This window comes from Osmerus eperlanus, chromosome 25, assembly GCF_963692335.1.
Source record: "Osmerus eperlanus chromosome 25, fOsmEpe2.1, whole genome shotgun sequence".
Classification (NCBI taxonomy): domain Eukaryota; kingdom Metazoa; phylum Chordata; class Actinopteri; order Osmeriformes; family Osmeridae; genus Osmerus; species Osmerus eperlanus.
The window spans coordinates 10,238,139-10,259,234 of NC_085042.1; the positions used below are offsets into that span (position 1 = coordinate 10,238,139).

General features: G+C 45.1%; 4 protein-coding genes across 7 annotated transcripts; 3 read left to right on the plus strand and 1 right to left on the minus strand.

Annotated features, from left to right (window-relative positions):
• The first annotated feature begins 35 nt into the window (after positions 1-35).
• Positions 36-1,107, plus strand: LOC134011994 (C-X-C motif chemokine 10-like). The gene is made up of 3 exons (XM_062451584.1): positions 36-517; positions 730-853; positions 1,023-1,107. The coding sequence occupies exons 1-3, from the start codon at positions 457-459 to the stop codon at positions 1,105-1,107; spliced, it is 270 nt and encodes an 89-aa protein (XP_062307568.1). The 5' UTR covers positions 36-456.
• A 992-nt stretch (positions 1,108-2,099) lies between these two features.
• LOC134011978 (C-X-C motif chemokine 9) lies at positions 2,100-2,871 on the plus strand. The gene is made up of 3 exons (XM_062451559.1): positions 2,100-2,209; positions 2,555-2,681; positions 2,760-2,871. Exons 1-3 carry the CDS (start codon positions 2,155-2,157, stop codon positions 2,854-2,856), a joined length of 279 nt encoding a protein of 92 aa, XP_062307543.1. The 5' UTR covers positions 2,100-2,154; the 3' UTR covers positions 2,857-2,871.
• Positions 2,872-9,783: 6,912 nt separating this feature from the next.
• Positions 9,784-11,763, plus strand: LOC134011823 (interleukin-8). Its single transcript, XM_062451288.1, has 4 exons — positions 9,784-10,298; positions 10,667-10,799; positions 11,033-11,113; positions 11,281-11,763. Exons 1-4 carry the CDS (start codon positions 10,235-10,237, stop codon positions 11,333-11,335), a joined length of 333 nt encoding a protein of 110 aa, XP_062307272.1. The 5' UTR covers positions 9,784-10,234; the 3' UTR covers positions 11,336-11,763.
• On the minus strand, positions 11,450-20,982 carry cnot6l (CCR4-NOT transcription complex, subunit 6-like). Of its 4 annotated transcripts, none has more exons than XM_062451286.1 (14): positions 20,840-20,982; positions 19,775-19,896; positions 19,254-19,440; positions 18,895-18,980; positions 18,713-18,802; positions 18,516-18,584; positions 17,714-17,871; positions 17,145-17,299; positions 16,748-16,899; positions 16,257-16,472; positions 15,253-15,452; positions 14,935-15,140; positions 11,682-12,745; positions 11,450-11,600 (listed from the first exon to the last, which is right to left on the minus strand). In XM_062451286.1, the coding sequence occupies exons 1-13, from the start codon at positions 20,962-20,964 to the stop codon at positions 12,742-12,744; spliced, it is 1,770 nt and encodes a 589-aa protein (XP_062307270.1). In that variant the 5' UTR covers positions 20,965-20,982; the 3' UTR covers positions 11,450-11,600; positions 11,682-12,741. The 4 variants fall into 4 exon arrangements, with proteins under 4 accessions (XP_062307270.1, XP_062307268.1, XP_062307271.1 ...); XM_062451284.1 differs by having other exon boundaries at positions 11,450-11,579; positions 11,655-12,745; XM_062451287.1 differs by having other exon boundaries at positions 11,450-11,579; positions 11,655-12,745; positions 20,845-20,978.
• Between the last annotated feature and the right edge of the window lie 114 nt (positions 20,983-21,096).

The following is a 21,096-nucleotide window of genomic DNA, read 5'->3' on the forward strand; positions in this document are numbered from 1 at the left end:
TTTGCGTGTTTGCATTGACTTTACATGTAATCTCGACGCGCAAATAAGCATAAGGAATTAATAGTCAGTCATAACTACCATTTTAATGTATATAAACATGTAGATGAAATGATAGAAAGTGTGTTTTTTGGAGAAGGGGCATCTTGTAAATGTTCTGGAGTGCCACTGGGTTCCGGAGTGACGTAGAAAAAACGCTCCTTTAAATGGATCAAAGAATAACAATGAACACTGGATCCATGTGTGTCCAGTTTCTAAAAAAAGAAAAGGGGAAAAAAGTTTTGCCTACTCTTCTTTTAAGAGGATGCAGTTCTCAGAAATGAAAGTGCTTCCCAAGAGGACATGATGAAATAGCTAATAAACCTGATGGGGGGGAATCCCCAGACCTCCCTTGTACACATATGGTATAAATTCACTGCTGATCTGAGCTGCAAACACACACACTGAAGAAGTACTGTCATGGCCGACACTATGAAGACAGCTGTCCTGCTCCTGGTTTCCAGTCTGATCCTAGTACAAGGTAATACTTCAGAATTAATATTCGTCAAATTCAGCAGTTTACAAAGTTTTGTAAAGCTTGGTTCAAATGTTGTTTTTGTGAGATATCATCAGTGTAATTGGGACTGTAATTAATAAGTGTCTTAGAGAGAAATTCACCTTGCATGTTTGCCTGCTTTAGCATAAGTTACTAATACCTAAAGTCCTTTAAAATGTAATGTTGGTGTTGCCCAGGGCGGCTGGGTGGTCTCCAGGGTAAGTGCTTGTGCCAGGATGAAGCCAGGCGGATCAACCCAAAGCTAGTGACCCAGGTGGAGGTGCACCCCTCCAGCCTCTTCTGCCCACACAAGGAGGTCATGTAAGTAGAAACTCTAGATTTTGGTCAAATATATTATTATTATTAAAAAACCATTGTGACTGTGACATTACATTTGGGGGTGTGGGTGGGGAGGGGGGGGGCACCTACATGAACCGAAGGATGAGGGTTCATGTATACTTTGTTTTAATAGCAGCTTGTCTGTTTTCAGTGTGACTCTGAAGAATGGAACAAGAAGATGTCTGAACCCAGAGTCTATGTTTGCCAAGTTCATTGAAGACAAATACAACCCTTAAGAGAACACGGGTAAGAATGATATAATCACACAAAGACAAACGAAGGCTACGCTTACATTTCTGTTCTATGTTATAGTAACATTTTATTGTAATTATATTGTCATGTTAATGTACTAAATTATGCTTCTTTTTATTCCTTAGATAAAAAACATTGTAGGAGAAAAAACATTGTAGCAGAAGGACCGTGTGTCCTGCGACCTCCAGACTGGAGCAGCCTGAGGAGGGTTGTGAGGATCTGGGAATCTGACCTTGACCAAAGTGCATTTGAGTTCATCATTGTACACTCTGCGTTCCGTGGGTTTCACTGGACAAGCGCAAACTGTAAATGTCACCATGACTGACTGCTGTTCACCATCCCTGTCCTGCTGTTGGTGTGCTTTGTGTCGCCTTGTGAGAATGTGAATGTCTGGTTATTTATATGTTTGTCTGTGTGTCTTCTTTTATATGCCTCTGTAACGCATCCTTGGGTGTGTGTAAGGTGCTGTTAAAGGAAACATTTGAATGAGAAATTGATGTTTGTGTCATAAAAGTATTGTGTTTTACTTGGCCAGTATAGACTTTTGCACTTATTTAAATTAATGTGTTTTTATTATTGTCATCATGAAATGTTTGTCATTGTAGACTTGGACTCTTTATAAATAGTCAACATGTACAACTAAATAAATAAACTGTTCACTTTCTGTTACATTCATTTTATTCTAGTGTTTTTTATATTCACTGCCAACATTAGTCTAATTTTAGATGTCCCTAGTACATTATATTATACTTGCAAGTAGCGCCCTCTCGTGTTCGCTGGAGGCCGAAGCCCCCTACCCTCTGACTTCATCACTACTGTGTCAGTGGGTATGTTCGACTTCCTGCAGCACCTTCCGCCGCCTGCGCTGCAGGAAGTCGAACACATCCACTGACTTCATCCATGTGACCGAAATCCCCGTCTGGAGTTTCCCTGGGTCAGGAAGGCCCGCCCTGCTCCTGTAGTAGAGGAGGAAAGCAGCTCTGCTACACTTCAGTACCACTTGATCTTCTGAGAAGTGAGAACCTTCCACCATGAGAGCTCTTGTTGTCGTCCTGCTGTTGTCCACATTGATGATCTCAATACAAGGTAAGATATATTTTATGTGTAAGTAATGTGAGGAAGATTGATTTATATTGCTCAATTATAAGAAATTATCCACAGCAATAAGTAACATTTATTGACTGAAATATAACGGAATAGCTTTATCTGAAGGTGCCATAATATATCATACAGTATTCTTAAGTATAAGGTAGAATAACATCAAGGTAAAATGTATGTGTAATATTTATTTAATGAAAGTATTGCATGTAATTATGATTACTTCTCATAGCTGGTGTCTTAACTTGCTGGGTGCTGATAGACAGTTATACATATATATATTATACATATGTATATTATATGTGATTAACTGTGATTGCTATTGTTGGTCAGCCTTGCCGGTCCATGGAGGAGGGCGATGCCTCTGTACTGGTACACTCCGCCGCCGAGTGCAGAGCAGGAACATCCTGAACCGCAGGGTCTTCCAGCCCAGCCTGTGGTGCGACCACAGCGAGATAGTGTGAGTCACTCGTCTTCATTCAAACACAGTACGTTTGTGACAGAAGTCTTCACCTGTCTTATTTGATCCTTTCCACAGACTGCAGTTGATCAAACCAACCATCAAAGTGTGCCTGAACCCAAATTCTGACCAGGGAAAAGAATTCTTGAAGAAGTGGTCAGCGGGATGGTATTAAGAAGATGTGTGAAAGAGGCAGGAGGCAGGGGTGAGGCAGGAGGCAGGGGCGAGGAGGAGGCAGGGGAGGAGGAACAGAGTTCTCCTATAAAGGCTTTAGTGGTTGTATGAATGAATGGTTGTGTGAAGCCAGGATGGATAAGAGAGGGTTTTTGGTTTATATGTTTGTTTTTTGCTGCAATGTAATGTTGTAGTTGAGATGTAATTGTTGCAACATTGTTCACTGTGCCTGGTAGCTGAGACAGACCATTCCTTGACTCTGACCACCTAAATACTGTTAGAACACTTCTGTCTCCCTTCTTGTGTCGTCTCTGCCTGTGTCGTCTCTGCCTGTGTCGTCTCCCTTCCTGTGTCGTCTCCCTTCCTGTGTCGTCTCTGCCTGTGTCGTCTCTGCCTGTGTCGTCTCTGCCTGTGTCGTCTCTGCCTGTGTCGTCTCCCTTCCTGTGTCGTCTCTGTGTCGTCTCTGCCTGTGTTGTCTCCCTTCCTGTGTCGTCTCTGCCTGTGTCGTCTCTGCCTGTGTCGTCTCCGTTTACATTTTCATTTTACATTTATTCATTTAGCAGACGCTTTTATCCAAAGCGACTTCCAATAGAGAGCTTTACAAAAGTGCATAAGTCACTGATCATAACAACGAGATAGCCCCAAAACATTGCAGGTAGCCAAAACATGAAGCATACATTGTGAAAAGCAAATAAGTGCCAATGGGAAGAACCATAAGAGCATGTAGTTAAACAAGTTATTAAACAACATGAACCTCAAAAAGTGCAAGAGTGTACCTGTAGAAAAAGCAAGCAACAATAATATAATTCACAGCTAGTACAAGAAGTTAAATCAGTTACAACTAACCAACAAGAGCAACAAGTGTCTGTAAGGCAGAGTTTCTGGGTACATGTACAGCTTGAGCCTCTGTAAGGTCAAGAGGTCATGCAGCGAGGCCCCCTCTGAGCAGGTCATGCAGCGAGGCCCCCTCTGAGCAGGTCATGCAGCGAGGCCCCCTCTGAGCAGGTCATGCAGCGAGGCCCCCTCTGAGCAGAATATAGCACGCAGTCCAGACAGTGGGGAGACAGTAAGGAAAATCATGTACAAATAGGGCTTATGTGATTAACGACCACTTCACCTGCTGAACGTTCTAGTGTATCAATACACTGACCACTGAAGACCCGTTAAGGAAGCAATTCTGTGCATTCTATATCTGTACTGTCCAACTCATGTATTTAAGCACGGCTGAGAGACAGAGTTTTCACTCATGCCATCAGTTTGTCTTGAACTGATTGTTTGATCCGGGCCGCTCGACTAATAAACAAGTCAACTCCTTTCCTTTGTGGTGACTCCTTCCGGCCTGCCTTCTCCATCCTATCAGTCTCTCAATAGTCTTCTCAATGTTCCTGGAGGAAAGTAACATCAGGTCCAGCAAATCATTCATAAGTACCGTTGTCTCTCTTCCTGTGTTGTCTCTCTTCCTGTGTTGTCTCTGCCTGACTTTAGCCAGGGTTATAAACTCAAGAGATTTCCTTATTTTAAGGCTAAGAGAATGTTCTGGTGAGTGACACACTTTAAGAACCTGTTGCAACACAAGATTTACAAATTTAAAGGTACTTTCTTTTTTTAAGGGAGTTCCCCCAAAATGCTTCAACACATATGGTATGCCCCTCTGAAAACATTCTCTTTCGCAAACAAACTTGGATTTACACAAACTTGGTTTGTCATTATCTTTGTATAGATTGAGTTGATCGGTTTTATCATAACCAAAACCACTTAACCCTTGTGTTATCTTCGGGTCATTCTGACCCATCAGTCGTTGTGACCCACCGTTGTATTGCGACAACTTCACCTCATACAAAAACTGTCTCAGACCCCCCACATTGCGAAGGTTAAAAGAAAATTATTTTTATTTGTTTTTGTATTGGGTAAAATTGGGTAAACACAACGATGTTCGTTATGAACCTTTGGGTCATGTGACCCAAAAGCAGCACAAGGGTTAAAAAACATGTACCATGAGGGGAAAAAAGATTTGAAAAAGTAAAAAAAAAGTAAGTTATTGTTATTGTAAAGATCAAGCAACAAATATAACAAAGGGAATTATTGAAAACGATAGAAGGTCATAAATAGTTTGGACAGCATTCCGATTGCGTCATAGGTGACAATGTCATAACAGGGGTATCCGGGACAACCCAGGCATTGTTTGACTGACATTAATCCCTTGAGAGCTCATTATGCGTTGTCATACTCATAGCAAAGAACTTCTATTTCTATACTCTTTGCTCATAGTGAACACTAGAGGGGGCTACTTGCAAGTGTCAGAAGCTGAAAGATAAAAAAAAAGTCCTGATTCTTTTTCAGGTCACATCACACAGCAAGGAAACCCCCTCTAGTCTCCTGCTCTGCATGTTTCTGAGACTCTACTGACAACTCTGTTATACAATCTCAAACAGCACAACAACACACTCCTGAAGGGGATGGTTCACCTGAATAGATTTGATCAGGTATTTTGAAACCCATATCCCAGAGAGTGTAATGTAGAGCATGTGTTCAGCACCTGTCAGGTGGGTATTACGGCCCCTCAGTAGGAGCCAGCAGCAGTGTGATCTGGTGGAGACAGCAAACCACAGCAAACCATTTGTCCCTTTTAAATATCCTGTACAAGGGCAGTCCATTTAGAATTATTTAATCAAATATAAACATATCAGAAAAATATTTAATTAAAGTTAGAATACTTATTTTGAGACTTTAACGCATTGTAAACAACCAAGTCTATTATCAGGTGCTTACTGATCATTTATATATTCTATTGCCTTGCAGTAGGGTATCGTTTGGAAAAATTATATTTTGCGATGAACACATCCTAGCATTCCCCACTGCAGAGTATTTGCAGACTTCTCATAATGCAGCCTATTTAAAGCTGCAGGAGTGTGAAAGCCCTGTCTGAGGACATCTGAGTTTCCCCATCGTTACCTCAGGACTGTGTGCTGGGGCCTGGCTCGTCATCTCAGGACTGTGTGCTGGGGTCTGGCTCGTCACCTCAGGACTGTGTGCTGGGGCCTGGCTCGTTACCTCAGGACTGTGTGCTGGGGCCTGGCTCGTTACCTCAGGACTGTGTGCTCGGGTCTGGCTCGTTACCTCAGGACTGTGTGCTGGGGCCTGGCTCGTTACCTCAGGACTGTGTGCTCGGGTCTGGCTCGTTACCTCAGGACTGTGTGCTGGGGTCTGGCTCGTTACCTCAGGACTGTGTGCTGGGGCCTGGCTCGTTACCTCAGGACTGTGTGCTGGGGCCTGGCTCGTTACCTCAGGACTGTGTGCTGGGGTCTGGCGGGGGCTCCAGTTCTCCAGGTGGGCGGCCGTGTTCTGGGTGAAGTTATGGAGCACAGGCGTTGATACACTTCAGTTGTCTTTGATACACTGGAAACCATAGTCAGAATAACATGTCTAATAGTTTCCAGTTAAGGCCCCGCGTGGCTGCTTATGTGGGGAATGTTTCCTGAGAACAGTGCTGCCTCAGAGGAAGGGGATAGGGGAGGAGGAAACTGTTGCGAATACACGCATGCACAGACCAAAATGGCATACTTGGATAGGAAACTCATTCTGGTGACCTCTGACACATGCTTGTCACAGACAAACTGGTGTTGTCTGTGAGAGTGGGAGGGTGGTTGAGGTATTTTATTTGAGGGAGTTTGAGGGGGAACGAATACAGTGTTGACATGTTTATGTGATTTACATTAGCCGTTCAGTTGTCAGGTGGATTATGAATTTAACAACTGACTTCATTCAGGTTTTGTTTTCCAGAGCTCTTAGGGCTGCAGGAGAGCCTGTGTTGCGAAGTTCAGGAGTGGCGTGTTCCAGTATGAAACTGGCGTGTTCCCCTCATGGGGAAGTGCACTTCAGTTCTAGAAACATGCTTTCTATTCTAATTCTGGTGGTGGAGAAAGTGAACTCCTGGGTTTTCCTGTCTTGGTATTTTGGTCTGTTTGATAAATCAGCGGAATAACTTGTCTGGCAAGCACACTGATAACTGTCAGTTCTTTAAAGATATTTGTTTTGTAGCATTTTTTATGCTTTACATTTACATTTAGTCATTTAGCAGACGCTCTTATCCAGAGCGACTTACAGTAAGTACAGGGACATTCCCCCCGAGGCGAGTAGGGTGAAGTGCCTTACCCAAGGACACAACATCATTTTGGGGAATGACAGGGAATCGAACCAGCAACCTTCTGATTACTAGCCTGATTCCCTAACCGATCAGCCACCTGACTCCCGCTTTATTGGACAGTTTTAATTGAAGTGTGATAGGAAAGGGAGAGGGAGAGAGACGTGTAGCAAAGGGCCCAGGCTGGATTTGAACCCAGGTACGCGCATTTACCGGGTGAGCTACAGGGGCTCCCCATAACTGTCCAGCCTCTGTATCAGTCAAGTTGATAAGTACAGTGAAAACACAGCAGTTTCCCCACAGCATTGATGCAAATATCCTGCATCAACACTTTTGTAAGTGCCTTCATTCCAGTTTGTCTTAGAAACTAAAGCTCACATTTTGACATTTGCTTCGAGCGTTAGTCACCTGCTGTTTCTCGGGTTGGTATCAAATGTGTGAAAGTGTTGCAGAACCCCACTGCTCATGAGACGTATGTCTGGGTTCCAACTGAAACCACTGCATGCGCAGGAAGTTGCTAAAAACATATGTCAGAACATTTCCCTTCTACCGCATTTTGTCTGCATTAAATAATAATTGAAAATGAATTCGTGTTGGGAAATTGTACCAAATTAACACTAAACAGCTAGCGTATGCCATCATCTTTCCACACATCAAGTTGCACAGATTCTCCCATTCTTCCTCCACTCCACATTGGTCAGGTTCCCCTTGAGGGGACGTGATGACCCAGGCACACGTGTTGCTACGTACCTGCATGTGCAGCAATCCCCCTCCACCAGCTCCTCCACCATGCCCAGCTCCTCCACCATGCCCGGCTCCTCCACCATGCCCGGCTCCTCCACCATGCCCGGCTCCTCCACCTTGCCCGGCTCCTCCACCATGCCCGGCTCCTCCACCATGCCCAGCTCCTCCACCTTGCCCGGCTCCTCCACCATGCCCGGCTCCTCCACCTTGCCCGGCTCCTCCACCATGCCCGGCTCCTCCACCATGCCCAGCTCCTCCACCTTGCCCGGCTCCTCCACCATGCCCGGCTCCTCCACCAGCTCCTCCACCATGCCCGGCTCCTCCACCAGCTCCTCCACCATGCCCAGCTCCTCCACCATGCCCGGCTCCTCCACCATGCCCGGCTCCTCCACCATGCCCAGCTCCTCCCTACTGTCTTCTGGATCGTTCCTACAGGACGCTGTTCATGCTCTGCAATGCAAAATCTATAATTGTGAAAAGTCTCTGGCTGTAATGTGCGTCTGGATCTCTGCTCCTCTGAGGGTTCTTCCATGTAACTCCAACTGAAACGGTAAATGAACTGCATGCATACAGTGCTTTTTCTACCTTAACAGTACTCAAAGCACTTTACATATTATTGCCTCTCATTCACACACTCACACACCGATGGAGGCCGAGGTACCATGCAAGGCGCTGGCCTGCCCGTCCGGACCAGCTCGGGGTTCAGTTCCTTGCTCAGGGACACTTTGACACCTGGCCAGGAGTCGCCCAGCCTCCCCTAGGTGGCTAACCCTAACCTCCCCTAGATGCTGAACGGTCCCTCGCCAGGTGCCGCTTGGTTTTTCAGTCTTAAGTGTTTGGAAGATCCAGGTGGGATGTTAGGGGCTTTCTGTCTGCTGTTTCTTTTGAAGCGTATGAAATACAAATCAAATACAAGCTTGATTGAATTCAGATCAGGTGATTCGGCTAGGCCAGGTAAAAATGATCCGAATTTTTCTTCAATTAAGCTATTTTGCTTGCAAGAAAACCCCAGATTTGCGCCATAGGTTTGATGAAATTATAAATATACAGTTGATCCAAGTTATTAAGTTATATTAGGATGAACGGGAACTTGTGTGTGTAGACGATATTCAAAGTTGGGACCGGAGATGTCCTCCCCATAAATACACAAAACAGGATGTGGTCTTGTGGTTTTCAATAAAGCCAGCATGGACTGTCTCACCCTTCCACTTTGCTGGGTTTGACTTTTACATCAAAGTTGGCATTTTCTGTTCCTGATTCTTTTCTTTGAATCTGCCTCAAGTAAATCAAAACTGTGTCCCTGAGTTGTGACTCTGGGGTTTAAACAATACGACCGTATGCCCAGCAGAGATGGGAAGAAACAAAGTACTAATACTTTGTTACTGTACTTTAGTAGATTTCACAATAAACTTTTTACTTTCACTTCTTAAAATGTTTACACAAATATCTGTACTTTCTACTTCTTACATTTTCAAGCCAGGCTTGTTACTTTTGTTTTAATCTGTATTTGCAGGCATGATCTCTCTCCTCTCCTCACCTCTCCTTTCAGTGTGTGTGAAATAATAGTTGTGAAAAATGAATAACTGTGAATTTTAAGGGAATTTCTCTGAGTTTGGAAAGGTTGAAAAAAAAAAAAGGTTTGTTTGCGGTCAAAAACGATTCTAAACTAAATGTATCATGAACAATCCCGTAATTAGGGGAAAAGTCATTAATATCATTATTTGCACACTCACATACACAAACATGGTGGTCAGGTGGCTGAGCGGTTAGGGAATTGGGTTAGTAATCAGAAGGTTGCTGGTTCGATTCCCGGCCATGCCTGGCCGTGCCAAATGACGTTGTGTCCTTGGGCAAAGGTACTTCACCCTACTTGCCTCAGGGGGAATGCACTTACTGTAAGTCGCTCTGGATAAGAGCATCTGCTAAATGACTAAATGTAAATGTAAACATAGATAATATGATCAAACCCTTATGGTAGGGGAAAGTTTCACAGCCCCCACTTCCCTGTTTTGAGCTATATAAACCCTGAGCATCTCGTCTCTCTCCACCTCCACGCTGACACCCAGCCTCTGAGCATCTCGTCTCTCTCCACCTCCACGCTGACACCCAGCCTCTGAGCATCTCGTCCCTCTCCACCTCCACGCTGACACCCAGCCTCTGAGCATCTCGTCCCTCTCCACCTCCACGCTGACACCCAGCCTCTGAGCATCTCGTCCCTCTCCACCTCCACGCTGACACCCAGCCTCTGAGCATCTCGTCCCTCTCCACCTCCACGCTGACACCCAGCCTCTGAGCATCTCGTCCCTCTCCACCTCCACGCTGACACCCAGCCTCTGAGCATCTCGTCCCTCTCCACCTCCACGCTGACACCCAGCCTCTGAGCATCTCGTCCCTCTCCACCTCCACGCTGACACCCAGCCTCTGAGCATCTCGTCCCTCTCCACCTCCACGCTGACACCCAGCCTGCCTCCTGCCTGCCAGCCCAGACCTCAGCATGTCTGACACCCAGCTGCTGTTGCTCAGCATCCTGGCTTTCTGCTGCAACATCTCTGTTCATGGTGAGTCCGTCAATGTCATGTATCCAGCTGTAGAAACAATATGTGTATATTACAATAATTGATGTGAGATTATCAAAATACTATAATAAGACTTTATTTATATAGCATTTTTCATACAAGAATTGCAGCTCTATGTGCTTTACATACAATTAATAAAAACAATAATACAAGTGATAAAACTACAAAAAATAAATTCCAAATAATAATATTTAAAAAATGTTTTAACTCAACAAAATACAAGCTGCAATCTATCTGCGGTCTCTATATATATGCTTGTCAGTTTTTTTAAAGTTTTTTTTATATATGTGTGTGTGTATTCCTCTACTCACCTGCTCCACCTGTGCTAACCTCCACCTGTCCTCCTGCAGCCTTCCCTGAGGGGTTTGGCCCCACGCTGAAGTGCCGCTGTATCCGCACCACCTCCATCCCGGTGGGCCCTCGCCTCATCAGGACCATCAAGATCGAGACCCCAGGGGCCAGCTGTCGCCACACTGAGATCATGTGAGGCTCAACACACCAAAACGCTACTTACAAAAAAGATTGTTAACAATTCTGTGTTGGACTGCTGCTGTTTGATTGAAGTTACTCTCCAGGAGAGATTTTGGATGAAAGATTTCTTAAATCAGTCCTTAATTAAAATGAACCCCAAACAAACCTCTCCATCTAACCCAAACCTCTCCTAACCCTAACCCTCTCCAAACCCTAACCTCTCCTCTCCTAACCCTATCCATCAGAATCACCAAGAAAGACAACTCCACTGTCTGTGTCAATCCAGATGAGAGGTGGATTCAAAAGGTCATTAGCAAACTGCAAAGGTGAATAAAAATCCATCTTTCATTCCTTCAGCCTCTCTTTCTACCTCTCCCTCCCTCCCTCTCTCTATCTACCTCTTTCTCTCTCTCATAGACATGCAAAAATCTGTGCTATTTATTTGGCCTGTAATCCGGATGGATGATGCCTCACGCTGGTCTTCTGTCCACAGAATGAAGAAGCAGAAGAGATCAGCAGAGGCCCATTCCCTCCCCCTCACTAACTAACACTGCTTGATCTGGCCAGAAAATAATCCTATATTTCATTGTTACACAATAGCATGAAATAAAGACAAATGTTGGTATTCAACACATGAAAATGAATAAAGACAACATGCAACATGATTTAAAATGACTCTTTATTGCCCAAGTGAGACAGAGGGGAAGTGAATGACAGTACCAGTAAAGAGTCTACGGTTTCAACTGATGTAAACATACAGTAACTGAAAGCCTGAAACAAACACTTGTTTTTCTGACACCAGTCAGCCAGCACCTCCAGTCAGGACCAGTCAGCCAGCACCTCCAGTCAGGACCAGTCAGCCAGCACCTCCAGTCAGGACCAGTCAGCCAGCACCTCCAGTCAGGACCAGTCAACCAGCAGTGTTTGGTGTCGTTCTGAAAACACCTGATGGCTCCCTAACCCTTCAGAGGCACATCCCTCCAGCTCACTCAGCACACCTTGTCATCAGACTGACAAAAGGTACCATAGAAATCTTTCTTAAATCTTTTTATTGAAACTGCACCTTTTGAATGCTGGTTGCTGTGCTGGTCATTTCTAACCCCCCATTACATAACAGTTATGAAGGCCTCTTCTCACATACTGGTCCACATGCATGTTTTAATCATACAGACTGCCTGGGTAGTACGATGTGTCACACGTGTTTTCAGCACAATAAACCTGTTAGGGTTAGACCTGTTTATCAACTGTTCTAACCTCAAGACCCACATTTCACCTCAGTAAGTCACTACCGGGGTGGGGGGGTTGGGGTGCGGGTGGGGGGTTGTGCTGGTGGTTGCGACTGCACAAATGTCCATCACTCATGATCACTCCAACATACATAATTAAGCAAATCACACGCAAAGTCATGTTCTCGAGTAACAATTACAGGCCTGTTACATCTGTAGAGCTACGAAAACTCTTAAATGGCAGCTAATCACCTGCTGAATATCCTTCAGTATAGCTGCACACCTTAGACAGCACAAACCTGTGATCACAGCCAGTAACAGATGAGCCTTTGACAGGCAGGCAGACTGAAGCTGTGTGGACAGAACAGGACCCCACAGTTAGGTGGTTCCAAAGAGCTGCTCTCTGAACACCTCTGTTCCTGCTGTTCTCTTTGTAAAAAAGGATGGAAGGATGGATGGATGGCATGAAGGATGGCATTCTTTTGAACTTCTTCGACTTGTCGGCAGTGCTGCTGTTTGAGAGAGTACAAACTAGGCACGTCCTAAAAATGTGAGGTGTGCTCTATATAAACAATGTGATCAATTTGTATCATAAATTAGTGTAGAGTTTCATGAACTGTCTGTAGTTTTTAATTGGCGGTATTTAAGTGTAGAAGAGTACATTTGTGAGGTGGAAGGGTAAAAGGTTAGAGGGTGAAGTCCTTATTCCAAACTCAGAAGCAGAAAAGTCAGCTGGAAAGAGGGACAAAAAGAATATTATTTAAGAATATTAATTAATCAACACTTAAAACTTAAATCTTTCAAATGCTGAGAGAAAAAACTAGACAATTTCCTTTTAAATCTAGAACATTTATCTATTTTCAAAAGCTGGTAGTTTTGTACTGCCTTTCAATTAGACAAAAATGCCCAGAGTCATCGTCTTTCTCACTGTGTGTAAAAGTTGCAGGGGTGGGCTTTCACAAACAACAGTGGTGCACTAGGCAGAAGGGTGCAAACACCACAGACAGGTTTAAATTGGTGACAAACGTGGGTGTTAGAGAAAGGTACATCCCAAACAGATGTTAATGCTGTCGCCCAGGACAAATACATAACTTGATGTACATCTGTCATTAGAAATCCCCAGTGGAACACAACAGAACAGCCAACAGAGTGAAGTATGGGCCCTGAAATGCTCACAGCTGGTCAGAAGCACGTTCGTACACATGTTGGTTAGCATCAAATAACGCAAAAGAAAGCGAAGCCTTTCCAATGCCAAGGCAAGTTATGTCAACAGCAGCTTAAAACTGGACGTACAGTGTTACAATAATTAACATTTATGCATATGAACCCCAAAATATATGGCTTTTTTCAAATACTTGACAAAAGAAACCGTAAGTTTGATCATGGCGGCTTCTTACCAGCCAGGCACTAACTGTTGACAGTACCATGTGACTGAAGGGTGTGGACAGTACCATGTGACTGATGGGTACAACCATGTGGTCATGTATGTGTACATGAAACATACATGCATGCATACAGACAAGGACGCACATTGTCCATCCAGATGTTTATAACTCACTTCTACTTCCTACTACTAAAGCTTTTTTCAGACCGACAATTTATCTTGCTATTTAGTTTGTTCAGGACCAAATTCTGTGTCAGTAAAAGGGCTGAGGTTATTCAGAATGCATAGAACCCTAAAACTGCATTTGACACAATTTAAATTAGTTGATTTTGTCTTCAGTTATACAGCACGTGTGTGTGTGCACATAAATACATTTATGATTGTTTTTTAAACCCATACGGATCTGGCCAACAACAAGTATGTGTTGTCCCAACATGGGAAACTATTTTCATATTTAATATATTAAGAAATTCACATCCATTTCACATGGCGAAGCTTATACGATTCATTTTTGGAAGGGTTAGGGTTTTGGATGACGCTTTAGGCAATTCGGTTTGTTTCGGGAATTTAGGGGTGAAAAATCTGAAGAAGAACAGCTGTCAGTCTGGAAGTGTGCAGGTCAGCTCAGAGGGCTCTGAACACCGTCACCCTCTCCAGAACCTGCAGGCTTTAAGAACCGGTCTAGACTTCTCTTTTGTCTTGTGTCTTTCCCCCTTATTTTACCAATGGAGAAATAACCATTGTAGACCAAGTCTAAAGGACCCAGGTAGTTATGATTGTCATAACTTCCTACTACAGCAGTCAGGATCCTGTTGAGAATCCCAGGTTCTGAAAAGCTACAACATCTCACAATACGTTTCATATTTAGATTTCCCTCTTGTTGCTAAGTGTAGTGTCGAAAGCGGACAATTATAGGAGCAGCAAAAACGAATCCCTGATATAATGTGTTGTATGTTTAGACAGAATCAACATTCAGGGGGTCATGTTTGATGTGCTATAAATCTAACATGTTGGAAGAACTGCCATGAAGCAACTACCAATCTGACTTCAAGTTCATCTCTCAGGAGACAAGGAGTTGAGACAAGGTCTCCCTCTGCTGTAAAGACCTGCCCACTCACCTACCATGACTACAGCCAGAGCCTAAGATCTCATGGGAAAAACCAAACACTGGGGTTCCTGATGTAAAACAGCGGCACCACAACCCTAAGAATGAGCCAACCCCCCCACACACATTAGGTGTGAAGCCTTGTATGTGGCTAAAGCAGAGAGGCTGGGGAGATCATTCACTCAGAGAGGCTGGGGAGATCATTCACTCAGAGAGGCTGGGGAGATCATTCACTCAGGTGCAAGAAGGTTAAAAAAGGAGCATCGCCAGGCGAATACTTCACTCCTTTGAGAAACGGCAAGAGAGAGAGGATTGAGTCTGAGTTTGACAGTTATGTAGTGAAGCTACACAGGTGAAGCTACACAGGGTCCTCTGGGCTGCACTGGAGCGGGAGGACGATGTGTGAGGAGGGCCAGCCGAGGGGGCCGCTACCTGTGGGCGGCCAGGTGCAGCCCGTTGAGAGGGGGTGGGGGCGGGTGCAGCTCCAGCTGGGCCAAGAGGGAGAAGTGGTCCGAGGGGATGTGAGGGTGGGGGCAGCCTGTGATGTGGTTGTCCTTCAGCCACTGGGTCTCCAGAGGCCCCAGCAGCCCCAACACACTCATGTGTGTCCTGGAGAAGAAGATGTAGTCGATCACACCCTGAGGGAGGAGAGAGAAGAGAGAGAGCATGTTCAATAAAGTCTACAGTCATTCCAAATAACAAAACTTCACTATAAGACGCCCTTGTAGGGTTAGACAGTGTGTGCCTCACCTTGAAGTCTAGGGTGTAGTTGGTGTAGGGCATGAGGCTGCCCTCGTAGGCGCTCCTCAGCTGGAAGCTGTGTGTGATGCTGCCGTCAGAGCCGCTCTGGCCGTTGCAGCTGAAGTTGTTGAGACACTCGCTGTAGCGCAGGTCCTTGAAGTCCTTGTGGTTTTCTGCCACGCCTCCCCGGCTCAGGTACTCCACCACACCTTCACACAAAACACTCTGTTCACGTTACGTACAGGACCATGTTTACGTCACTGACAGATAAGGAATACTTTTCTTTGTTATAGAAATTATTTTAATTAGAAATGTAAATGATCTTTTAACCCTTGTGTTATCTTCGGGTCATTCTGACCCATCAGTCATTGTGACCCACCTTCGTATTGCGACAGATTTACCGCATACAAAGACAAAGTGAAGCATTTTCTTTTAACAGCTAGGCTGTCTCAGACCCCCCACATTGCAAAGGTTAAAAGAAAATTATTTTAATTTGTTTTTGTATTGGGTAAAATTGGGTAAACACAACGATGGTTCGTTATGAACCTTTGGGTCATGTGACCCGAAGGCAGCACGAGGGTTAAATTAATTATTTTAATTATGAAACAGTCAAATTGACCTACCAGAGTCACACTGAGGCTGTGTTGACCTACCAGAGTCACACTGAGGCTGTGTTGACCTACCAGAGTCACACTGAGGCTGTGTTGACCTACCAGAGTCACACTGAGGCTGTGTTGACCTACCAGAGTCACACTGAGGCTGTGTTGACCTACCAGAGTCACACTGAGGCTGTGTTGACCTACCAGAGTCACACTGAGGCTGTGTTGACCTACCAGAGTCACACTGAGGCTGTGTTGACCTACCAGAGTCACACTGAGGCTGTGTTGACCTACCAGAGTCACACTGAGGCTGTGTTGACCTACCAGAGTCACACTGAGGCTGTGTTGACCTACCAGAGTCACACTGAGGCTGTGTTGACCTACCAGAGTCACACTGAGGCTGTGTTGACCTACCAGAGTCGGGGAGAGAGTTGAGGTCGGCACACAGGATGATGGGGATGGAGATGGAGTCGTGTGTGTCCTGGCAGCCTGAGGCCCTCTGAGCAATGCGCTTCAGCTCAGACAGGAACATCATGGTCTGGATCAGCTTCACGTCTGAGTACTCCGGGTCCCAGTGCATATGGGCGTTAGCCACCAGGACGAGCTGCTTCTCCTGCAGAGGCTTGAGCCCTGTGAGGGACAGGCCCAACACCACGCCCCATTCTAATAATAACACGACTCAAGTTCACACACTTATCTGAATTTAAATTAATGCTATGGAATTTTGTTGTTGTAATTCACTCCCTGAACTATCTGGATAAAAATGATACAGAAACTACAATGGTTAACACCGCAGAGCAGCAACTGCCCTCTGCTGGTACATCTAGGTACTGCACCTCAATGACACAACGACATGTTTATTGATCTAAATCTCTCTATGCCACAAAACAAAAACCTTGTCTTACCTCCAGAGAACATGTCTTTGTTGACCTCCAGCAGGACGGCGACCCCTATGTTGTCCTTTGTCATCACCCTGTTCAGCATGACCTCCGACCCCTCCGAGTTTGCCATAGCAACCTGGTTGAACTCTACCGTGTGTTTCTGCACCAGAGTGAACCTGAACACAACCACACACAGATGACTCCCAGCTCCACGTCTGGGATCTTTAAGAAAGTTCCAATCTAGAGTGTGGTGCTGCATGCAACTTATGAGGCATTAGTACCAAGTCATCAAATGTTGTCATACTCATGACAATGTCAGACCTCATATTTCTTTGAATTTGTAACTTCTGCCCTCTTATGGATGTATCATCACACGTGCATCAGCAAACAGAAGTGGCAGATACAGAAAAGCAGTTCTCACTTTTCCGTCTTGAAGAACACGGCACAGCCGTCGACGTGCTTCCTCTCCTGCTCTGACACCAGCTTGGCTCGGGACTTGGGACAGAAGTAGCCGTCGTAGCCGCGCTCCTTCAGCGTAGCCAGGAAGAGGGTGTAGTACTGCTCCGTCTCCACCTCCTGGGGGAACGTGCGCACGCACGGTTCAGGGAAAGGTTCCACACATAAAATGTGTGAGAATGTGTTTGTGTACCGAACAAACACAAAACTGTCTAATGATTGAAGATCTGTCTGACCAGCTTTAATGCTACGAATAACGTAGTGCTATCCTGACACAGCTTTGAGTTTGATGCTGCTTGATAAGCAAGAGCATGCTAGGTTCATGATCCTTCCTGTGCAGTCCTTTCTGTGCAGTCCTTCCTGTGTAGTCCTTCCTGTGTAGTCCTTCCTGTGTAGTCCTTCCTAAGTGGTTGTTTCAGTAACATCCGCAGCATGCTGTACGTTTGTTCGTCCTGAACAGTCAGACTGTTTCCTGATCAGGAAGATGAATGACTAGTTCTGCTGATTCTGACTGACATAAGCACACAGCCCCACCTGCAGGCTGATGATGTCGGCGTCGCAGGTATTAATGTCCTCCATGATGCCCTTCTTCCTGTACTCCCAACTCAGTGCCCAGGAGGGGCAGTACCCATACAGCTGCCGCGTGGCGTACTTGTCGCAGAGCACGTTGTAGCACATGACCGTGAGCACGGCTGGGAGAGGAGGGGAGAGAGAGAGAGGAGAGGGGAGGACAGGGCTAGGAAGCTGACATACTTATACTCAAGTGTGAGTTATGATGACCAATGGAACAACATTCTACCTAAACACAGTATCAGTGTCAGGTGGCTGAGCGGTTAGGGAAGCAGGCTAGTAATCAGAAGGTTGCCAGTTCGATTCCTGGCTGTGCCAAATGACGTTGTGTCCTTAGGCAAGGCACTTCACCCTACTTGCCTCGGGGGAATGTCCCTGTACTTACTGTAAGTCGCTCTGGATAAGAGCGTCTGCTAAATGACTAAATGTATCATCCTACTGCTGTGAGTGTTGCAAGTGTGACATTTGAATCTCCTTCAATTGGACAAATACAAGAAAACTGCTGAGATATAATAATAGATTTTACTGACAATAGTAATAGCTAGGGGAGTCAAGTGGCTGAGCGGTTAGAAAATCGGGCTAGTAATCCGAAGGTTGCAGGTTTGATTCCTGGCCGTGCCAAGTGACATTGTGTCCTTGGGCAAGGCACTTCACCCTACTTGCCTCGGGGGAATGTCCCTGTACGTCGCTCTGTATAAGAGCATCTGCTAAATGACTAAATGTAAATGTAGCTTTGATATTGAATAGATACTATTTAGAGAAGTACCTGTGGGGATCATTTGGTCTCGCTCTTTCAAGGTGATCCACGGTCTTTGGGGAAGCTGTTCTGGGTGCACTGCACACAACAGGAGACAAAACCCACCAAGACAGTACATCTGAGCTTCTGGTTTACAGTAAACGGTTGGTTGAATGTGTACGAGATGTGGCCATGGTTCTCTGGTAGAATCTGGCAGCATCCTTTACCTGCTAGATTGTCGAGCATGTAGTTCAAAAGCTTTCTGGTTCCATCTGCTTCCTGGTAGAGGTTGAGGATGTCTTGGGATAAAGGGTTACCTGGGACAGCACCAGTCAGGTGAGGCCAACCACACAGAGAGTAATCATCCAGGTCCAGCCCACACAGTAAAGCAACATAAGAAAACACATACCTTTCAGACCCAGGGTTTGTAACTGGAACAGCCGCCCAAGTTCGTAAGGCAGAACTCTTAAAAGATTGTTGTTCAAAAGCAATTCCCTGGAAAGATGTGAAGGAAAGCATGAGAGCCCTGTCCAAGAAGGATTACATTTAAGCCCCGTTTTCAACTCAACCCATTTAAGAATCTAAAGAAAACATCCCAACATTTCAACTGCAAAATAGGATTCAGGAAACAAATAATGCCAGCTTACAAAGCAGTGTTTACAATTATAGTTCAGAATTGTTGGGTTACACCACTTGACTGGTAGTAGAACTACCCAATATCTGCCTGTAACATCCACATTGTTGTGCAGTGCAGGTGAGGTGGTCTACCTGAGAGACACCATGTTGCCCAGCTCTGCAGGTAGGCTGCGGAGCTTGTTGGAGGACAGGTTCAGGTACAGCAGGCGGGGAAGCTTGGCGATGTCTGCTGGAATACGACTGAGGTTGTTGTCATTGATGTGCAGTGCCGTCAGGTGGGTGAGCGTCCACAGAGAGCTGCTCAGGATCCTAACCCGCCCTGCACCAGTAAACAGGTAAACAGGTGCACCATGGAGACGCAGTTATAAACAACGTAACCTGCCCTGCACAATGTAGCAGCAGTTATAAACAAATATGATCACTACTGGCATTATTAAAGCACCAAAGTAAATCACACTTGGTCAGGTGAGGTAACTGACCAGCTAGGTGAGGTAACTGAGGTCACTGACCAGCTAGGTGAGGTAACTGACCAGCTAGGTGAGGTAACTGAGGTCACTGACCAGCTAGGTGAGGTAACTGACCAGCTAGGTGAGGTAACTGAGGTCACTGACCAGCTAGGTGAGGTAACTGACCAGCTAGGTTAGGTAACTGACCAGATATCTCCAACTCGGCCCAGTGGGACTTCTTCCCATTGGCTGCGTCCTCGGCTGACATGATGGTATATAGTCGTCGAGGATCTGGAGGATCATATTTTTCCTTTGGCATATCTGTTAATCTGGACACAACGGCACAACACAACTGCATCAAGGGAAACTCATCCCGGTATAACAATTAATCATGAAAAACAAAAAACTGTTTCACTGAGCTGACTGCATAAACTCATGGTACCTTAAACAAGTTATTATGAGAGGCATTATTTCATAGATCCAGCTTCATAACGACTGTAGAAGTCTAATTTATCTTTGTAGAGAAATATATATATCATCTGAAGTATCCCGGTTTAAGTAAATAAAAACCAACTGTCGTTTTCCAAGCGTTACAACGTTGCAAGAGGGAAGAATACATGTGTAGCAGCGCACTTACGTAACCAGTTTATCTTGGCGCACTGAAGGCGGTCACAAGTAGCGGTAGCTGCAACTAAGTAGCTATGTCAATAGTCCCTAGTTTAATTCTGGTCAGTCGATGTCCCTCCTCTCATATAACGTTCCTGTTACATGTTTCATCACATGCATACACATTTTTCTATTTATTAAGAGTTTAAAACGACAAAAATGGTTGTCATTTGCAGCGGCCTTTTAAAGTTGGTAGCACGCATGACAACTGATTTACTTTGAAGTTCACAGAACACATGAGCACTGCCAAATGAGTGACTGTCATCTGCTGTAGGCCGCCTTTAAAGACAAGTTATTTTTCAGCTGGTAAACCACAAAATGAATCAGCAGAAATGCTTTGCAGAAACGGGATTTTAACAATGCATAATATTCACAGTTGTATCACTAAAATAAAAGGACTGTCATGTTGGTTAACAAAGCAAATATTCCCGCGAGCTAAGGCACGGGCCTTGAGTCCTTAACCAGCCGGCTGCAGCTCTCCCTCCTCGGGGTGAGTACGCTAGCAGTCGGACCTTGCAAAGAGGTAAGGTAAGCATACTTGAAGGAAAAAAACAAAGACAGCCTTCAAAAACAAACTGTCATTGCAGCCAAAGCACAACAAATTACCTTACATGCATGCGGGGGGTGGCAGGGTAGAGTTGGTGGTGGTATGGAGAAAGACATGCAGGCAGCGCGCTCGGACGTCCAAGTCCTACACACTCCGTCAAGACTGAAGGAAGAACAACAAACATGGCTTCCGCTCGTGCCTGCGAACACTGTTGGAGAGTAATCCATCACATTGATTGGAAAATGTCAGGTTTTGAAAGGTTGAAAAAATATATATTTTAAAAAATTTCGAATAACAGGTTGTTGTTTTTTTCATG